At 36.8% G+C, this 20558-nt stretch overlaps 1 protein-coding gene across 3 annotated transcripts; it reads left to right on the top strand.

Moving 5' to 3' along the window:
• The first annotated feature begins 17211 nt into the window (after positions 1–17211).
• On the top strand, positions 17212–20146 carry LOC120208385 (probable serine/threonine-protein kinase PIX7). Of its 3 annotated transcripts, none has more exons than XM_039207674.1 (6): positions 17212–17591; positions 18130–18461; positions 18559–18694; positions 18842–18981; positions 19069–19192; positions 19400–20146. In XM_039207674.1, exons 1-6 carry the CDS (start codon positions 17417–17419, stop codon positions 19918–19920), a joined length of 1428 nt encoding a protein of 475 aa, XP_039063605.1. In that variant the 5' UTR covers positions 17212–17416; the 3' UTR covers positions 19921–20146. The 3 variants fall into 3 exon arrangements, with proteins under 3 accessions (XP_039063605.1, XP_039063603.1, XP_039063604.1); XM_039207672.1 differs by having other exon boundaries at positions 17213–17591; positions 18127–18461; XM_039207673.1 differs by having other exon boundaries at positions 17215–17591; positions 18127–18461; positions 18845–18981.
• The last annotated feature ends 412 nt before the right edge of the window (positions 20147–20558 follow it).

Below are 20558 nucleotides of genomic sequence, written 5' to 3'. Positions count from 1 at the left end.
AATTCATGTAGTCTAATTCAATCAAAATCATTATATATCATAAATATAGATATATATTGAAATTACAAAAATATTTAATAACTCAATCTAAATGTTTTTTTTTTATAGAAGCTACTAATTTTATTCAAAATAGGAAATATCCCAAATTATAAATATTTACATTCAAAATTGTAAAATAAGCAATTAATTAGAAAATTTTCCTATAATCATTGAAATAAAACTAGTAACTTAAGATCGCATAAAGACCATACAAAGAAAGATTAAATCTAACCAAGAAACTAGAACAAATATAGATACAAACATATCTGATCGCATAGGCAAAGAAACCGCAAAAGGAGATAAAGCTATTGAAAGACTATCGACAAACTGTAAATCAAACTCGAACGACCTGAAAAGCTATCCAAACACAAATTAGGTATCTAAATCTAATCCGAGTGTCCAAAGCAAGAAATATCACAAGATATTAGGTAAGCGTCATCTTGATCCGTCGTGGCGATGTCAAAAAGCATAAGATAACGTGTCATAAAGGCAGATGAAAACGTACTACACATACAAACTTATTGAAAATCAAAAAATAAAATAAAAATAAAGATACAATATAAAAAGAGAAAATAACCTCAGTGACCAAAAATCTATAATATAAGATTTTAACCAACTTTTTCCGGATTTGCCAAAATGACCAACAAAATCGCAATGCGATCGCTAATTCGCAACGCGATCTCCATTATCGCAAATTCGCGTTGCATTTTCGCAAATTCGCGTTGCATTTTTGCAATGCGATAGTTGAAAATCGCGTTGCGATGGTCTACAGTATCGTTGTGATTTTCCCAATTCGCAATGCGAATAAGTAAATCGCAACGCGAATTGGGAAAATCGCAATGCGATACTGACTATCGCAATGCGATACTTACTATCGCAATGCGATAATACAAAATCGCAACGAGATACTGACTTTCGCAACGCGATTCTGACTTTCGCAACGTGATTTACATAGCGCCATTCGTATTAACGCGTATTTTTTTTTCAAATTCCAAAGACGAATTTTTTCTTAATAAATCGGAAACTGAACCGTCCACAGTAATCGCAACTCATAACCTCAAACCCAAAAACACAACACTCAGCCCCATCTCCATCTCTCACTCTCTACGGCAAAATCCGTCCCCATCTCCGAAGATTTCCGTCCCCATCGCCGGCGAAATCCCTCACAACCATTCACAGTCAAAAATCCTCACAATCATTCAGAAATGGAAAATCAACCTCCGAAGGTTAGTTTTTTTTATTTTATTTTGAAATTTTTGCATTATTTTAGGTTTTTCATATTGAGATTGATGATAAGTTTACTGGTAATTTCAATAATAGATTAATCATTTCACTTAGATTTCTTATTAAATTCATTCGATTACTGCCAATACTGCTAAACTGTTTAGCCTGTGAAGTTAGTATTTGTCTTTGCTTTGTCTTTTGGTTGAAGTAATGCAGAAGAAGAATAGTTTCGAGAATGAAAATCGCAACGCGGAAATAACTATCGCAACGCGAAATAAAAATTCGCAACGCGAAACCAAAATCGCATTGCGATTTTCATTTCGTGTTGCGATTTTTATTTCGCAGTTGCGATTTTCATTTCGCGTTGCGATTGTCTGGTCGCGATAGTCATTTCGCGTTGCGATTCTCTCGTTGCGATAGTCATTTCCGCGTTGCGATTCTCATTATCTCGTTGCGATTTTCATTTCAACAAAAAGACAAAAACAGTGTTGCAAATTTTAGTTTCAAGAATAAACTACTATTTATGTTTATTGTTTTGTTTTTGGTATATCTTGACAGTGTAATTTTTGGTATATCTAACTTGGTATGTTATTGTTTTTTGTTAGAAATTTTTTTCGGCTTCATTGACATTAAGGAATAAAGTTAGCCTAGCCACTACAATTGCTTCGAAGCTTTCACCTGCACAAAGAAAATTGTTTGAAGAAACCTGCTTCGGGCCATGGCTGAGAGTACAACATCCGGGTGGAGATGCTAGTTTGACCCATTTGTGGCTTCAGACCATGACTAGCGATCTACCCGACAGTATATAACGTGGTGAGGAAGAGATATGGTTTCATTTTCCACCGGCGTATACTTGTTTTGGGCGGAAGGAGTTCTGCTTAATCACTGGTCTACGATTCGGACACGATGATGTAGGCCGGTACACTCGTCATATCACCCGCCCATCATGGTTATCCAGGGTTTTTCCTGATGAGTCAATAGAGAAGCCGAACTTACACGTCGACGACATGAAGAAATTGTTTAATAAGAAAGATGGTTTTACTCGGATGAATGACGTCGATGTTGTTCGAGTATGCCTTCTACTACTTTTGTATGCCGGCTTTTTAGACAGAGAGGCCAGACAACCTATTCCTCAGGAGCTAATATTATTGGTAGAGGACCTAAATGCATGGAATCTGTTTCCGTGGGGTTCGTATATATGGAAAGCTACCTGGACTAAGTTGTCGTCTGCCTTTGATGACCGCAAAAGTTTGCGGGGTGATGGGTCGAAATACACTTTGTCAGGCTTTGTTTGGGCCTTTAAGGTAAGAATTTCTATATAATGTTTTCAAAATTATAATTAATTATTTAACAATTACTAATGTTTGTTATTATATTGTTTGTAGATTTGGATATTCGAGGCTTTCCCCAGCATGCGGACATATGCATTAAAATCCTCAGATGATATTCCTAGGGCTATTTCCTGGAAGAGGAAACGTATGTTGGATTGGGAAGACTTAATACCATATGCGACAATAAATAATGTAAGTTAACACAAATACTATCATATAAACAAGTTATTAATAGTAGACGTTTAACTTTGTTTTAGTTTTTATATTTTTAGGAGGCCAACACTCCATTAATGAGACTGACACCCACGGAGGCTGAGCTTGCCACTGATTGGTGGCAAGCTAGTCAGCATTTTTTTGATGGCACGAATGATGAGCAGCCTCCACTTCCTCCACTTCGAGAGCCATCACCTCACCCAGAGCCATCACCTGATCGACCCGACTATACACCTCTACAACGAGAGCCATCACCTATCCCGTCACATCATCGAGTCTCTTCTCCACCATCACCTCATGATAGGCGACCGACAAAGATGCCACGACTTCTATCTCCCTATTCTCCACCTCCACGGGATGAGTCAAGGGAGTTACGTGATGAGGTCAATGCCTTGCGTGAGGAGATCGGTACTCTACGCGATAACGATGGTGCATGGCGTGTGGAGGTGTCTACTTTACGTGGTGAGGTTGCCGCTCTACGTGAGATGGTAGTATCGTTGCAGAATGAGGTTCATACTCTACGCAACGAGGTAAGTTTAAGATTTTCCATATTTAACTTGATGATAAATTTACTCGTAATTTCACTTAAATTAACCATTTCACTTAGATTGCTTAGTAAATTTATTCGGTTGCTGCCAAAACTGCTAAACTTTTTACTTTAACACTGTGAAGTTAGTATTTGTCTTTGTTTTGTCTTTTGGTTGAAAGTTTGAAATATATTTATCTTTGTTTTCACTGTTTAAATATCATGTCTGTTTATTTACTGATATTTGTATTTTATTTAGCGGACCGATAAGGTGGATGCTTTACGTCGGGTTTTTCTTGCACGACAGAGTTCACGCATCAGACGGCGTGCACGTGCTATTAAGTCTCCGTATACCCCAATAGTGCGAAGACACCGCAAGAAGAAGCCCGACTCGCCTATCATCCCTCAAGAGTCTACTCCTATCGTTGAAGAGGCCCCTATCATTCCTCGAGAGTCCCCTCCCACCGTTCAAGAGGCCACTGTCATCGTTGAAGAGGTCCCTCCCACCATTCAAGAGCCCAATTCACATGGCGTCATATGTAGGATTCTTGAGAAACCCTCTGACGTGCCGGACATGATGGATTCAAGTTGGCTCTCGTATGAGTTACCGGCCAGTACCATACCGGTATCTGAAGAGGAGAGGAAACAACTACCGGACACAATTCTGGATAACACCCTTTGGGCTAAGACCGCAGTTGATTTTTATCTACATGAGCGAAGCCAGGGGTGTTTCACTGACATATGCAAGCTCAATGATGATATCTATTTGTTGCTTGATCGGTCTTGGTGGGGCGTATTATTAGGGGTCGAAGACAATGGCTATTTCGATGGAGGGGTAAGTCTTATATTTTTCTTATATTTTCATTTGATTATTTTTTTGTAAATTTATGTAAGTTACTAATATATGTATTTTTTTGTAAAACAGCATATTGATGCGTGGGTGTCACGTCTTCTAATAATTAGGAAACTTAAGGAAAATAAAAGAAATACACGGTATACAATTATGCCGACGTCTTTTAACGCCGTTCACTTGAAGAATCAACGAGATGAATCATTTGCGTTGGGCAGTGGACAAGCTAAACTTTATCCTGCATGGTGGGAGGTCGATAAGGTTAGTGTTTATTTTAGATTGAGTTTAAAGGTATTCATAAATAAGTGCGCAAATGAATGAATTATTACTTATGATTGTAGGTGTTTATCCCTGTTTTGGAACGTAACCATTGGCTTCTCGTCGAGCTTCAGATCCCATCCCTTAAGGCAATAGTATATGACAGCATGATAAATTACATATCATTGGCTGATTTAAGAGATATTATTAAGGGATGGAGCTCTTATTTGGCTAAATACTTGGATGCGATAAATTATTGGACTCGTTCTGGAAACAAGAAGCCAAAGAAGCTCAATATTACAGTTAGCAGAGACGAGACCGCACCACAACAAACGAAAGGACCCAGAGGGGATTGTGGTCCTCTCGTATGCTTGGCGTTGGACCGTTTGATCACAGGAAGTATAAAGTATCTACCTCCCACCGATATAGATAGAGCTGCAGTAGGCGTGTGGTTTCGACATTATATGGCTAGATTGATATATACGAGACGCTGCCTACCTGCATCCGCGTTATAAAAATGTCCATAAACAATTGGTATGTTTATAGGCTTGTGGTTTGAAAATGTTTGGTTAAGTACCTAGAATTCAATAATTTGCTGTTTGTAGGTTTTAGATGTGTAGAAAGTGTTGTTTGAGCAAATGTTTGGTTTATGCAGGTTAATCTCAGAAGTGAGCTGCGTGAAAATGATGTATGGCTGCAAAAGTTGATTCAATAGTAGAAGTGTTATTTTCTCTAATAATTATTGCTTATTTTTTGATTGTTTGTTTAATTGATTTGTAAAAGGTGATTTGTAAAAGTTGATTTGTTTAATTGATGTTAACATAATTCTTATTTGTGCTTGTTTAATTGATTGAAATGTAATGGTTGATTTTGTTGATTTCAATCTGCATTATGTTGAAGGCAAAAAGTACTATCGCAATGCGAAATGAAAATCGCAACGAGAGAATCGCAACGCGAAATTAAATTCGTGTTGCGATTTTCATTTCGCATTGCGATTCCCTCGTTGCGATTTTCATTTCGCATTGCGAAATTAGCGTTGCGATTTTCATTTCGCATTGCGATTCTCTCGTTGCGATTTTCATTTCGCATTGCGATAGTAATTTCCGCGTTGCGATGGACATTAAGATGATTGCCTATTAAGTGATAACAACTGGAACAGATCATAGCAATTTTTAAACTCAAGTTACTAATACATGCCTAACTGAAAATGTTAAAAGTTCACACATAAAATCTACATAATACAACGTTTGCATTTAAAAATCACCTAAGTTAACAGTCCCAAAAGGTGAAGCCAGTTGTGATTGGGATTTTAAAGATGATTGCGATTTTGATTGCCTTTTTCTTGACACCATATGAGCTTTGGATTTTGATGATGATCCATATTTTGGTAGAGGAAAAGATGATTGTGATGGCACTGGTGATCCACATGTCAACCTTGTATGACCACTTTCTTTGCACCGACTACATGTCGATCTCTTCTTCTCTTCACCCTTAGACGGTATACGATCGTGACTTTTTGGTCGGCCAGGTAGCCTTCTGTCCATGGCTGGTGGCAAAACTGTTTGTAAGTCATCTGGTATGTCCCACTCAGAAGGATGTGAAATAGGGTAGACAATCTCGGCATAAGTCTGTCGATATACTTCTGTAGTGTAGCAATCCATAGCGTATGTGCTTGAATCATCTTAGTTTAGATGAAGAGCAACTTTTATAACATGGCCACATGGATAACCAGATGTTTACCATTTCATACAACTACACGTCCTTGCATTTAGATCGACAAGCCCATTTAAGTTATTATCCAGTACTTCAAACAAAGTGTTTGAACATGGTTCAACTCTCCATGACGTTGACTTCACAACACGTTTCGTTATCTTTTTTCAGTCCATGGTGTAACACGATGTTCCAATGTTCCTGTAAATTTAAATAAATAATACTTAGTAAAATATATGATAAGTTACGAATTCAAAGAAATAATACATGCATGATTTCTTTTCTTGTAGTACCACTGTTGAATAAAGGCTCGAAAAAACTCCATTAACATAGTAATGGGTAATTTCCGGGAATGACGACTTAGAGCGTTAATTGATTCTGCACTATTAGACGTCATGAAACCATATCTTGCTCCAAGTTGATGTACTCTTGACCATCTTTCAAACCCGATATCTTCTAGTGTTTGAGCACACTGAGGCAAAACACGTCTTAAACAGTTTATATGCTTATTGAAATCCACTTCCCGATAAGCCTTTACAGCCTTCCAGTATGTCCATTTGTGCTTTTTATACCAGCAGACCTTGATTTTAGATTTCTATACAAATGAACACCACAAAGTCCATGAAAAGCATCTGGGAAACACCTTCTAACAGCGTTGTCAATTGAGTTTGCCCTATCGGATATGATTTTCAGATTGCTAATAGGACCTATGCAATCCCTAAGATGCCCCATAAACCATGTCCATGAATCAGAGGTTTCAGATTTACCAACCCCGTAAGCTATTGGCAATATCCCATTGTTAGCATCCATGGCTACTGCTAATAAGTTTACTCCAAGGTATTGACCTTTCAAATGTGCTCCGTCAAGTATAATAACTGGGCGCATGCAAGTAATAAACGAACGAATCTACAAAATAATATACACAAGAAATATAATCATTTAAATGTGAAATGCATGTAACTAACAGAAATGAGTCAACATAATTATATTGATTTACTAACCGCAGCACCAATGGCGATAAACAGCAACTCAAAGCGTCCATCTCTATCTGTTTTGATATGAGTTACCGACCCATGATTTTTCAGCTTTAAATTGTGACAATAAGCCGGCAGTTGGGCAAACGATGCTTCTGGCGACCCCCTCAACAATTCCAAGGCATAACATTTGGCTCTCCAAGCTTGAGAATATGATATACTAATCTTGAACCGAGCATTCATGTCAGTCATAATTTCATGTCCCCGATATACCATGCCATTCAAAAACATTAACTCAGCCAGAAAACCACCCAACACCTTTTTGTTTGCCTGTCTATGGTGAGGAAAAACTTGGGTTCTTGAACATGTATGTTTATTAATAAAAGTCCTAACTTGAAACATTGCGCAATCTTTTATCCTCTTTGCAATCATACGCCACGTACAGTTTTTGTCAATCGTACACCTTGTTTCGAAACGATCTTTGCTTGATTTGTTAACTTTTAGTTGATAGCCATCTTCCACACATTTCGTATACAAAGCTATCTTCAAGTCTTCTTTTGTATCAAAACAATCATCTTTCTTGATACGAATAACTTTTGTGTAACAATCAACTGCTTTCTTTGCCAACTCTTCTTCCGGTAACTGAAGTAATTCTGGTATATTCCAGTTATACTCCCGTGGCATTTTCTTTTCTTCGGGGACTTTTTCTTTTTCTTTTTCTTCTTCAGGATTATATGAATTACAGAATGGATGTTCAACATGTTCATTCACAGTCGTAACTTCCTCCTCATTATCATCAACAACATCTTCCTCGGCAACGGGTGTTTCATCATCAAAATTCGGGTATTGACCAATATCAAAATCATTACACGCAGGGTATGTTTCTTCTTCTGAAACATCATCAAAATTCGTGTATTGACCAATATCAAAGTCCGGGTATTGACCAAGATCAAATTTCGAATACTGACTAGTACTCACAATTTTTTCTCTTGGCTCATCATCGTCTAATTGGTCAATACAAAAACCGGAATTTGGTGCTGAAAGTTGATTTGGATTTGGATTAGAGAAAAGCTGTGGGTTTTGAGACCCACTTAGTTGATTACTACCCGCTACTGACCCAACAATACTACTTCTAGGTTCAACAACATACAATGTAACATCATCACTTGAAACATTAATGTAAGCAATGAATCGTTCAACATCTTCATTGTCGGTTAACAAATAAACTTTACCATTTCTCTGATAAAATAGTCTAAATCCACTTAGGGGCTCTAAATTCAATTTCTTTGAAACACGTAACATTAGGGTTTCATAAGTTAACTTCTTTAATGACAGTTTTAGTTGAAGATTCATGGGTAAAGGCATATATTGTAAAACACCATGAACATTCTCTCATGACCCTCCAAAACACAAATCTATCCAAACATGATCAACATTAGATGATTTCATGGTTGTAACTAAACAAACGAGATGTGAAACTAAGACCTGTTGCCGGATGGGGAAGGATGTCGTTGCATATTGGAACGGATGTCGCCGGAGAGAGTGATAGATGGAGATGGAATGAGTTGCGATTTAGGGATTTAGGTTATGAGTTGTTGCTGCTGCGTATATACATACACAAAAAATTTGGCTTGCGAAACTAAAACCTGTTGCGAACTTTGAAACTCGCATTGCGATTCTGTATTATCTCGTTGCGAAAGTCAGAATCGCGTTGCGAAAGGCAATCATTTAACCATCGCAATGCGAACTGCAAATCGCAACGATAGAATCGCAATGCGAAATGAAAAAGGCAACGAGGATTAACATGCATAAACTTTTAACAATTATTATTGAATTCTAGGTACTTAACCAAACATTTTCAAACCAAAAGGAGTATATATGTTAACAAAACTTGCATTATGTGTATTTTATGTGTGCACTTTTAACATTTTCAGTTAGGCATGTATTAGTAACTTGAGTTTGAACATTGCTATGATCTGTTCAATTGTCATCACTTATTAGACATTCATTTGACTATCGCAACGCGAAAATGGCTATCGCAACGCGAAAATGGTTATCGCAATGAGAAAATCGCAATGCGAAATGAAAATCGCATTGCGATTTTCTCCTTGCGATTTTCATTTCGCATTGCGATTTTCATTTCGCATTGCGATTTTCTCGTTGCGATAGTCTGTTTTGCCTTCAACATAAAGCAGATTGAAAATCAACAAATCAACTATTACATTTCAACACAAATTATGTACACATCAATTAAACAAATCAACATTTACAAATCATCTTTTACAAATCAATTAAACAATCAAAAAATAATAATAATTCTTATTTCTTCATCAATTATTGAATCAATGAATCAACAACTTTGTGGACCCGTACATCCATTTCACGCAGCTCACTTAAGGATTAACCTGCATAAACCAAACATTTGCTCAAACAAGACTTCCTACACATCTAAAACCTACAAACAACAAATTATTGAATTCTAGGTACTTAACCAAACATTTTCAAACCAAAAGGAGTATATATGTTAACAAAACTTGCATTTGACTTACCAATTAACAATGAACACTTTCATAACGCGGATGCAGGTAGGCAGCGTCTCGAATATATTGCTCTAGCCATATAATGCCGAAACCACAAGCCTACTGCAGCTCTATCTCTATCGGTGGGAGGTAAAAACTCTGTGCTTCCCGTCGTCAAACGCGCCAAGCAAAGGCATACAAGAGGACCACAATCCCCTCTGGCTCCCGGCGATTGCTGTGGCACGGTCTCGTCTCTGACAACTGTGACATTGAACTTCTTTGGCTTCTTGTGTCCAGAATGACTCCAATACTTAATCCCATCCAAGAATTTAGCCAAATGAGAGCTCCATCCCTTGAAAATATCTCTCAAATCAGACAGTGATATGTAATTGATCATGCGGTCATACACTATTATCTTCAGGGATGGGAGCTGAAGTTGGACGAGAAGCCAGTGACGACGTTCCAAAATAGGGATAAACACCTGCGATCATAAGTAATAATTCATTTATTTGCGCACTTATTTATGAACACCTTTAAAAAATTTAAAAAATAAACACTAACCTTATCTACCTCCCACCATGCAGGATAAAGTTTAGCTTGTCCATTGCCCAACAAAAATGATTCATCTCATTGATTCTTCAAGTGAACTGTGTGAAAAGCCGTCGGCATTATTGTATATAGCGAATTTTTTTTATTTTTCCTAAGCTTCCTTATTATTAGTAGACGTGACACCCACGGATCGATATGCTGTTTTACAAAAAAATACATATATTAGTGAATTACATTAATTTTTAAACAAATTAATCAAAATCATATAAGACAAATATAAGACTTACATCCCCATCCAAATAGCCACTATCTTCAACCCCTAATAGCACACCCCACCAAGACCGATCAAGCAACAAAAACATTTCATCGTTGAGTTTGCTGATGTCAGTGTAACACCCTTGGCTCCGCTCATGTAGATAAAAATCAACTGCGGTCTTAGTCCAAAGGGTATTATCCACAATTGTTTCCGGTAGTTGTCTCCTCTCCACTTCAGATACCGGAAGGGTACTAGCCGGTAACTCATACGAGAGTCAACTCTCATCCATCATGTCTGGAACCGGTGGGGGTTTCTCAATACTTCGATATATTACCCCATGTGAATCGGGCTCTGGAATGGTGGGAGGGACCTCTTCAACGATGACAGTGGCCTCTTGAACGGTGGGGGGGGAATCTTGAGGGAGAATAGGGGCCTCTTGAACGATTGGATGGGACTCTTGAGGGATGACCGGTGAGTCGGGCTTCTTCTTGCGGAGTCTTCGCACCATTGGGGTGAACGGAGATGTAATAGAACGTCCACGCCGTCTGATACGTGAACTCCGTCATGCAAGGAAAACCCGACGTAAAGCATCCACCTTATCAGGCCGCTAAAAAAAATTAATACATAAATCAGTAAATAAACAGACATGATATTAAACAAAGACAAATATGTTTCAAACTAGCATTGTATTCACCCAAATCATTATTCTATCATAGTTCACAAAATGCTCAGATAACATTCCAGAAGTAAGCACTCATATAAACATTTAAAAGGACAACATATATAAACATTCCAGAAGAAGAATAGTTTACTTTCGCAACACGAAACTTAAAATCACAACGCAAAATGACTATCGTAACGCGGAAATGGCTATCGCAATGCGAAATGAAAATCGCAACGACAAAATCGCAACGCGAAATGAAATCGCAACGACAAAATCGCAACGCGAAACACAAATCGCATTACTATTCTTCTTCTGCAAATTGAAACTTGAATGGATTGCATTACTTCAACCAAAAGACAAAAACAAAACCAAAAACAAATACTAACAAAAACAGTTTAGCAGTATTGGCAGCAACCGAATGAATTACGAGTATGAAAAATCTTAAACTTACCTCGTTGCGTAGAGTATGAACCTCATTCTGCAATGATGCTACCATCTCACGTAGAGCGGCTACCTCACCGCGTAATGTAGACACCTCAACACGCCATGCACCATCGTCTTTGCGTAAAGTACCGACCTCCTCACGCAAGGCATTGACCTCATCACGTAACTCCCCTAACTCATCCCGTTGAGGTGGAGGTGGAGAACAGGGAGATAAACGTCGTGGCATCTTTGCCGGTCGCCTATCTTGCGGTGATGGTGGAGAAGAGGCTCGATGATGTGACAGAATAGGTGATGGCTGTCGTTGTGGAGGTGTATAGCCGGGTCGATCAGATGATGGCTCTGGGTGAGGTGATAGCTCTGGGCGAGGTGATGGCTCCCGAAGTGGAGGCTGCTCATCAACCGTTCCATCAAAAAAACGCTTACTAGCTTGCCACCAATCAGTGGCAAGCTCAGCTTCCGTGGGTGTCAGCCTCTGTAGAGGAGTGTTGGCCTCCTAACATATAAAAGCTCAAACAAAGTTAAACGTGTACTAGTAATAACTTGTTTATAAACATATGGTAGTATTTATGTTAACTTACATTATTTATTGTCGTATACCGTAGTAAATCTTCCCATTGCAAGGTCCGTTTCCTCTTCCAGGAAATAGCCATGGGAATATCATTTGAAGTTTTTATTGCATATGTCTTCATGGCGGGAAAGGCCTCAAATATCCAAATCTACAAACAATATAATAACAAACATTAGTAATTGTTAAATAATTACTTATAATTTTGGAAACATCATATAAAAATTCTTACCTTAAAGGCCCAAATAAAGCCTGTCAAAGTGTATTTGGAACCATCGCCATGCAAACTTTTTCGATCATCCAAGGCAGACGATAACTTATTCCATGTAGCTTTCCATAAATACGAGCCCCACGGAAACAGGTTCCACGCATTTAGGTCTTCTACTAATTTGATTAGATCATTTGGAATAGGTTGTCTGGCCTCTCTGCCTAAAAAGCCGGCATGCAAAAGAATTAGAAGGCATACTCGAACAACGTCGACGTCATCCATCCGAGTAAAACCATCTTTATTATTCAAAAATCTTGTCAGGTCTTCTACGTGTAGACTCGGCCTCTCCAGCTCAGGAAAAACCCGGGATAGCCATGATGGGCGTGTAATGTGTCTAGTGTACCGACCTACATCATCGTGTCCGAAGCGTAGACCGGTGATTAAGCAAAACTCCTCCCGCCCAAAACACGTATACGCCGGTGGAAAATCAAACCATATCTCTTCATCACGACGTTGTATAGTCTCTGGTAGATCGCTAGTCATGGTTTGAAGAAACAAGTGTGTCAACATCGCATCTCCACCGGGATGTTGTACTTTCAGCCATGGCCCGAAGCATGTATCCTCAAACATTTTTCTTTGTGCAGGTGAAAGCTTCGACGCAATTGTTTTGGCCAGGCTGACTTTATTTCTCAAGGTCAATTGAGCCGAATAAAAGTTCTACAAAAACAATAAACATACTAAATTAGATATACCAAAAACTACACTGTGAAGATATACCAAAAAAATAATAAACATAAATAGTAGTAGTTTATTCTTCAAACTTAAATATGCAACACTGTGAATTTCGTATTTGTCTTTGTTTTTTGGTTGAAGTAATGCAATTCATTCAAGTTTCAATTTGCAGAAGAAGAATAGTTTCTGAAAATGAAAATCGCAACACGAAAATGACTATCGCAACACGAAAATGACTATCGCAACGCGAAACTAAAATCGCGTTGCGATTTGCATTTCGCGTTGCGATTCTTGGTTGATTTAATAAGCAATCTAAGTGAAATGGTTAATCTATTATTGAAATTACCAGTAAACTTATCATCAATTTCAATATGAAAAACCTAATAATAATGCAAAAATTTCAAAAAGAAAATAATTAAAAAAACTAACCCTCGTTGGTTGATTTGGTTGATTTTCCATTTCTGATTGTGAGGGTGGCTCTGAGAGATGGAGATAGACGGATTTCGCCGGAGATGGGGACGGATTTCGTCGGAGATGGGTGAGAGAGTGAGAGATGGAGATGGGACTGAGTTGTGATTTTAGGTTTTAGGTTATGAGTTGCGATTACGGGATATACTGTGGACAGTTCAGTGTTCCAATATATTAATATTCATGTTTTGAATTTAAAAATAAAATGCTTGGCCATGATACTAATGGCGCTTTGAAAATCGCATTGCGATTATGTATTATCGCGTTGCGAAAGTTAGTATCGCGTTGCGAAAGTAAGTATCTCGTTGCGATTTTTTATTATCGCATTGCGATTTTCCCAATTCGCGTTGCGATTTACTTATTCGCATTGCGATTTTCCCAATTCGCGTTGCGATTTACTTATTCGCATTGCGAATTGGGAAAATCTCAACGATACTGTAGACCATCGCAACACGATTTTCAACTATCGCATTGCGAAAATGCAACGCGAATTTGCGATAATGGAGATCGCGTTGCGAATTAGCGATCGCATTGCGATTTTATTGGTCATTTTGGCAAATCCGGAAAAAGTTGATTAAAATCGTATATTATATGGTATTTTTGGTCACTGAGATTATTTTCTCTATAAAAAAAATACCAACAATCGATAATCAACATTAAAATTAATGTTGTTATCGATTAATAAAGATAAAAAAAAATGAGCGACACACCAAAATAAAAAAAATAGATTTTTGGCGATGTAAATATGCTTGAATAAATGGTACGGTAATTTTACTAATTTATTTATCCTTTCACATGTGTATATTTATAGTTGTAGCTAGCAGTGTAAAAGCCGGTATCAAGTCAAATATGATACATAATAAATTAATGGATAAATCATTTTTCGTTCCTAATAGAAATAAACATATATTTAATTATTTATATATTTGCGCTTTAGAAGTGTAAGTGACACATTTTTTTTATTAATACACTGAGAAGCACTCGAGCATACTAGCTTGCCAAGTCACCAGCAGACATATCGCCTGCTGCTTCCACCCGCAGGAGCGGATCTTGACATTTAATCTTGGGGGTGTCAATTAAAAAATATTTTTTTTTATATTTTAATTAAATTTCATTATTTTTTAAATTAATATGATTTTTCATTAATTGTAAAATTTATTATTAATAAAATATATAACAATAACAAATATACAAAAAAATAACAAAGACAATGTGTGTAATATATATGAAACATTTGTCCACCCATTCGGCGGCGGGCACCACCGCAGTTCTTGACGACTAGTCGGCAGCATCAACTTCGGTCTCACCAACACTGTAAATGACTTTGAAAACCTGCCCTTAAAAATATATATGAAACATTTTAGTAATCAAATCAAATTAATTTTATACTTTTACATAATTTTTATATGATTATATTTTAATAAATTCGTGTTTTGATTTAGTAATATATTTTAACTAATCATACATAAAAAAATTGTAGTCGACTTAATATTTTATCACATCAATTGAAAATATTATTTTTAAATATATATTTGACAATTACAAAAAAATCTATATGAAATGAAACAAGTAGTCAGATGATTTTAATTTTTTAAGATTAAAATTTGTAAATATTATTATGTAAATAAAAATAAATATTATAATCCAATTAAATAAGTAAAAAATATTTGGTATGTGTGAAATTGGTGGTAGATGTTGGTATACCAACCCCACCTTCACGGTTATTTTGCCCACGTAATGCTTTGAAAAAGAAAAATTCTTCACATGGTGCATTTGATCAATTATTTGTTGAACTAACGTGATTTTTATTGTAAGAGGGTTGGTCGCCAGGTGTTCCGTTCGACCTGTGCAGATCGCCAAGTCGTCCGAGCGCTTCTTGCATCATTTGGAGATAGGTCGCCAAGCAATCCAAGGTTGGCCCGTGATTCCCCAGCCTCTGCTCCCTTGTTGTCTGGTAAACCAAAATGGTAGCAACAGCTAAACCAGAAATGCAGCAACGTAAATGCAGCAACGTGAATGCGATGAAGCATGCATGCATGAAATTTTTTTAAACAATTGCTGCAAAAGCCGAAAATTAATTGGAATTAATTGGTGAATAGCTAGGTGAATAATTGGTGATATTATTGGTACCAATAATGCTTTAAAAATGTTGGTTATATATTACACGGACACATTTGGCCGAGAAATACCCTTTGGTCGCATGGAAGGGATGGCAACTTCCTTTGGTATCGCATGGAAGGGATGGCGACCAACTCTGTTACTGTAGCATCATCCCCATTTCACAAAATAATTTGTTCGAATCATTATTTCATGAATTCTTTTTCTCAATACCATTATATAAAACATTTTGCCCCACCTTCACTAACGGGTGACACAATTCTTATTTTCTTAAAAATATTATTTATCCTAAACTGTCATGTTAGTATTATAGGATGTCACATCAACATCGTTGGTCATAGGATCATATAAGGTTTATTTTATGAGTTAAAACAATAATTCCCCAATACATGACCTCTTATGCCCTTTTGTAGTTTTTTTTTAATTGTCCCTTTTGTTTTTTAATTGATATGTAAGATTTCTTTGTTGATTTAATAAAATAAAGTATTTGATTCTTTTAATAATTTTTATAGTTTAAAAATTTAATATTGTGAATAAAATGGATCGAATTGAGATTATTAAAATAAAAATAAATTAGATCAAAATCAAATATGTAACCTAATCTAACCTTTAATACACTTAAAAACAAGTAATTCACCACGATTAAAGAATGTTGACATCTTCAAAACTGTTGTCTTAGAGAAAATCCTAAAATTTCTCCTTAAATAAATATGTAAAGACGATTTTTATTAAGAGAGATGGATTTATTTAATATTACATGACTATTAAATGAATTTATTTTATTTTTATGTGATATATACTTATGATAATTATATATAGTACATATTAAAACATTATATATACTTAAATTGTATTGGTGAATAGATTATAATAAATGTTCTATAATGTTAAATTAACAATTATTAGGAGAAAAAAAGGAAGTTGAACATGATGAAGCATTTATGAATACAACTGAGTCGAGGGGTTGGTCCAAACTATTTTAAAATCCTTTTAATATAATACCCTATAATATACATTGAGATATGGATTTATATATTAAAGTAAATGAAATTGATCACTCAAAAATAATTTTATATGTTTGTGTATCTTATCAATCGTATGTACTTTAAAAATTAAAATATGCTTAATCTGCATTATCATATTTCTTTCATTTTCACTCATTATTATTTATAAATTATTCAAATTAAGCATATGTTATAAATACAGTCATAATCATACATTGATGATATTAAACTCATAAATATGCTCAAATCAATGGAGCTTGATGTATCTTTTATCTGTTGAAGATGAAAGATAATCTTAACTCGACCCAAGACAAACATTAAACAGAACAAAACCTTTCAAGTATATCCACTTCCGTGTTCCTTCTCTAACATCATGTATGATTATATGTTTGGGTTGGAATATGCCCTGTTTACTGTTGTTAGTTAACAGCAAGGAATGATTTTTCTCTTTCTCTCTCTCCTGCCCGAGCTGCCCTCTTTATCTTGTTTCATACTGCCCAAACTGCCCTCTGTTGAACACTTTCCCTCTTTCACAAGCGGAGGCCTCCTTTGTCTTTGTCTTACTCAAAATCTCTCTTTTGACTAAATTCCATAATCTGGGTCTTGGTGATTCCCAGCTAAAGATCCTTCCTTTTTTTTTTCTTTTTGATTTTGCTTGAAATCACTTGATTTGAGATGTTTTAAGATGGTTTTTTTTAACGATTAAAAATATTTCTGGCTGTTGAAAACTTTTTTTTAGGGAATTTATATCAGTTTCTGGAAAGATGGGTTTTGGTAACGAATCTAGAAAAGTGATGGAGAAAAATTCAACAAGGAAGAAGAGAGATGATGGAGAAGAAGAAACAGGGTGCTGGGTTAAATTAAGGTTCATGGGAAGCTGCATGTCTTCAAGATCAAGAGTTGATAACTCTGTCAGTGGAAGAACAAGCACTCGCTATGGTAATCTTCTCTTTCATTTCTCCTCTTTTTTAAACAACTATTTTTAATCCTCAATTTTCTTATATTATATTGTATATATGTATGTTATATGTGATGTTTATATATTCAAGTGAACAAAAAGGATGCTTAAGAAATGTTTTTCCCAATGGATTGAGGTAAAGTATGTGATCATTTGTTGAGAATATTTAGGAGAAATTTTAGTATAGAATCTTAAGGCTATAGCAAAGTATTTTGGGGTTAAAAAAACTCATCTTTACAGTATAAATCAGGCAGAGAAAGTCTAGTTTTGTGTTTTTACTGAGAATAAATACCAATTAGTGATGTTTTTTAACATGTTTTGACGGTAAATTCTGCTGAATTAGGTCAATTAGTTGAAAGAATAGAAGTTAAAGCAGAGTGAAAAGGATTGATCCTTAAAGGGGTTAATTAGTGTATGATAAATGCATGTATATAAAATGGTACATGATAGTTGATAGTTTTGATTTTTGTTTTAAAACCATCAAGCTTAATGACTCGGGTCTTTTTACAAATTCAGCGGAAAGCGAACCTACGAAAGAGAACAGCAGAGATCAGCCAGTTGTTCCAGTGTCTTCTACAACCACTAGTAATGCGGAAAGTACTTCATCGACACCGAAATTGAGTGAGGAACTGAAAGTCGCTTCACAGCTTCGGAAGTTCACTTTTATTGACCTCAAGTTTGCTACCAGGAATTTCAGACCCGAAAGTCTTCTCGGTGCGGGCGGGTTTGGTTGTGTATTCAAAGGCTGGATTGAGGAGAAAGGAACTGCTCCCGTAAAACCCGGTACAGGGCTAACTGTAGCTGTCAAAACCCTAAACATCGATGGACTTCAGGGTCACAAAGAATGGCTGGTTTGACATCCGAATCTGTTTTGTTTTCTTTCTGTGAATAATGTTTCTTTCATACTGAATTTTCTATTAATCTTTCTTGTTTTGCCTCATATGGCAGGCTGAAGTGGATTTTCTTGGTAACCTCCTCCATCCTAATTTGGTTAAATTAGTTGGTTACTGTATTGAAGATGATCACAGATTACTAGTGTACGAGTTTATGCCACGAGGAAGTCTGGAGAACCACCTCTTCAGAAGTACGTAATCGCGTCTTGTTTCGTGAAACCTTTAGTTTGGCCGATGTTTTCCTAGTGTTTATTACGATTATTTTGTGCCCTTATGCATTTGCAAATCCATGGTCGATAGGTGCTTAATTTTATCTGGTAATAACCATTTTTGCGCAGAAGGGTCCTTGCCACTTCCTTGGTCTATTAGAATGAAAATCGCACTCGGTGCTGCCAAGGGTCTTGCCTTTCTTCACGAAGAAGCAGAAAGACCAGTGATTTATCGTGATTTTAAAACATCTAATATCTTGTTAGATGCGGTATGTAGCCGAGACTGAAATATATTAAGTTCCCTCCCTAGCTTTATTTCTTTTTTTCTTTTTAAAAAAACTGTTTGCCAATATCAGGATTACAATGCCAAGCTCTCCGATTTTGGACTGGCGAAAGATGGTCCCGAAGGAGATAAGACTCATGTATCTACTCGAGTTATGGGGACATATGGCTATGCAGCACCTGAATATGTAATGACTGGTATGTGGTAGAATTACCACTTTATGTCTGAAATTATTTCTCTTTATACCCAACTTTCTTGCTGTTCCTGTTTTTGAATTAGCTCGCTTTTGATGTTTGTGTTAACCGAACTGCATAACAATTTTATCGGGAACTTGCTTTCTTCTATGGTTGTTTCATTATCATCTGAATCTTTGGTTACATAAATCTAACACAGTTATTAATTAGGGCATTTGACATCGAAGAGTGATGTGTATAGCTTCGGAGTAGTATTACTTGAGATGTTGACTGGCCGGAGAGCCATGGACAAAAACCGACCAAATGGGGAGCACAATCTTGTGGAATGGGCTAGACCACATCTAGGAGACAAGAGAAGGTTTTTCCGGGTTTTAGATCCTCGCCTTGAAGGGCACTTTTCGATCAAAGGTGCACTGAAAGCTGCTCAGCTTGCTGCACAATGTCTTTGCCGAGATCCCAAAGCCAGACCTCGGATGAGTGAAGTTGTTGAAACACTAAAGCCCCTTCCAAACCTTAAAGACATGGCCAGCTCCTCCTATTACTTCCAAACTATGCAATCCGATCGATCCAGGTCCTCCAACTTAACTGCCAAAAACGGCATCAGAGCACAGGCAAGATTTGTAACGAGGAACGGACAACCTATGAGGAGCTTATCCAGTTCGAACGGTCCCCATGCTTCTCCATGTCACCATCTTTCTCCATCACCAAAGCCTAAAGCAAAAGAACAGTAAGCTCAAGCTTTTGTATGTTGATATTTAGAATCCGGTCCGTGTCCGTGCCCTGTACCCGCATCTCTAGAATGCATAGTCAACACAAGATAGATAGCTACCTCTTGGATTTCTTCGACAAGGATTGTTTTACATTATTCCACTGTTTCATTGTATTAGTAGAACTGCACAAGCCATAATGGATGTCCTGCATTGTGGTTAGTTCATCTTGCTCAAGGAAGTTCGTCTCGTTTATTTCTCTTTTATTCATCACTATACCGTACTGCTCTCCTGCACATTCTGGGATACTCATGTTTATACGGCTTTGAAACGAATGAAAATGTCGATGCCTACGATTTCTCAGGTATTTGTGGAGATAAAAAGTGCGTGGCCTTAAAGTATGTTGTAAGGCATGGTTGCCCATTCTCTACGCACTAATTTTAGAATCACAGTTTCCTCAGAAGCATTATTTAAACCCCCCCAAAAGGCTGTTGAATTCCACATAGATGATATCTAAATAAGCGAATTAATCGTTGGCCAACCTTGAAAAGTTGGCACTTAGCAAAGCTTAGTGCCTTGGATAAAACAGGTTTACACCATTTTCTTGTTGGTTTTTAACTGCGATTGAACTTGTAGTTACTGTTCAGTCCTGAATCCTAGGG

The sequence above is a fragment of the Hibiscus syriacus genome, unplaced genomic scaffold, assembly GCF_006381635.1.
Source record: "Hibiscus syriacus cultivar Baekdansim isolate YM2019G1 unplaced genomic scaffold, ASM638163v2 tig00016563_pilon, whole genome shotgun sequence".
NCBI classification, from domain to species: domain Eukaryota; kingdom Viridiplantae; phylum Streptophyta; class Magnoliopsida; order Malvales; family Malvaceae; genus Hibiscus; species Hibiscus syriacus.
This window is presented reverse-complemented; position numbering and strand designations above follow the sequence as displayed.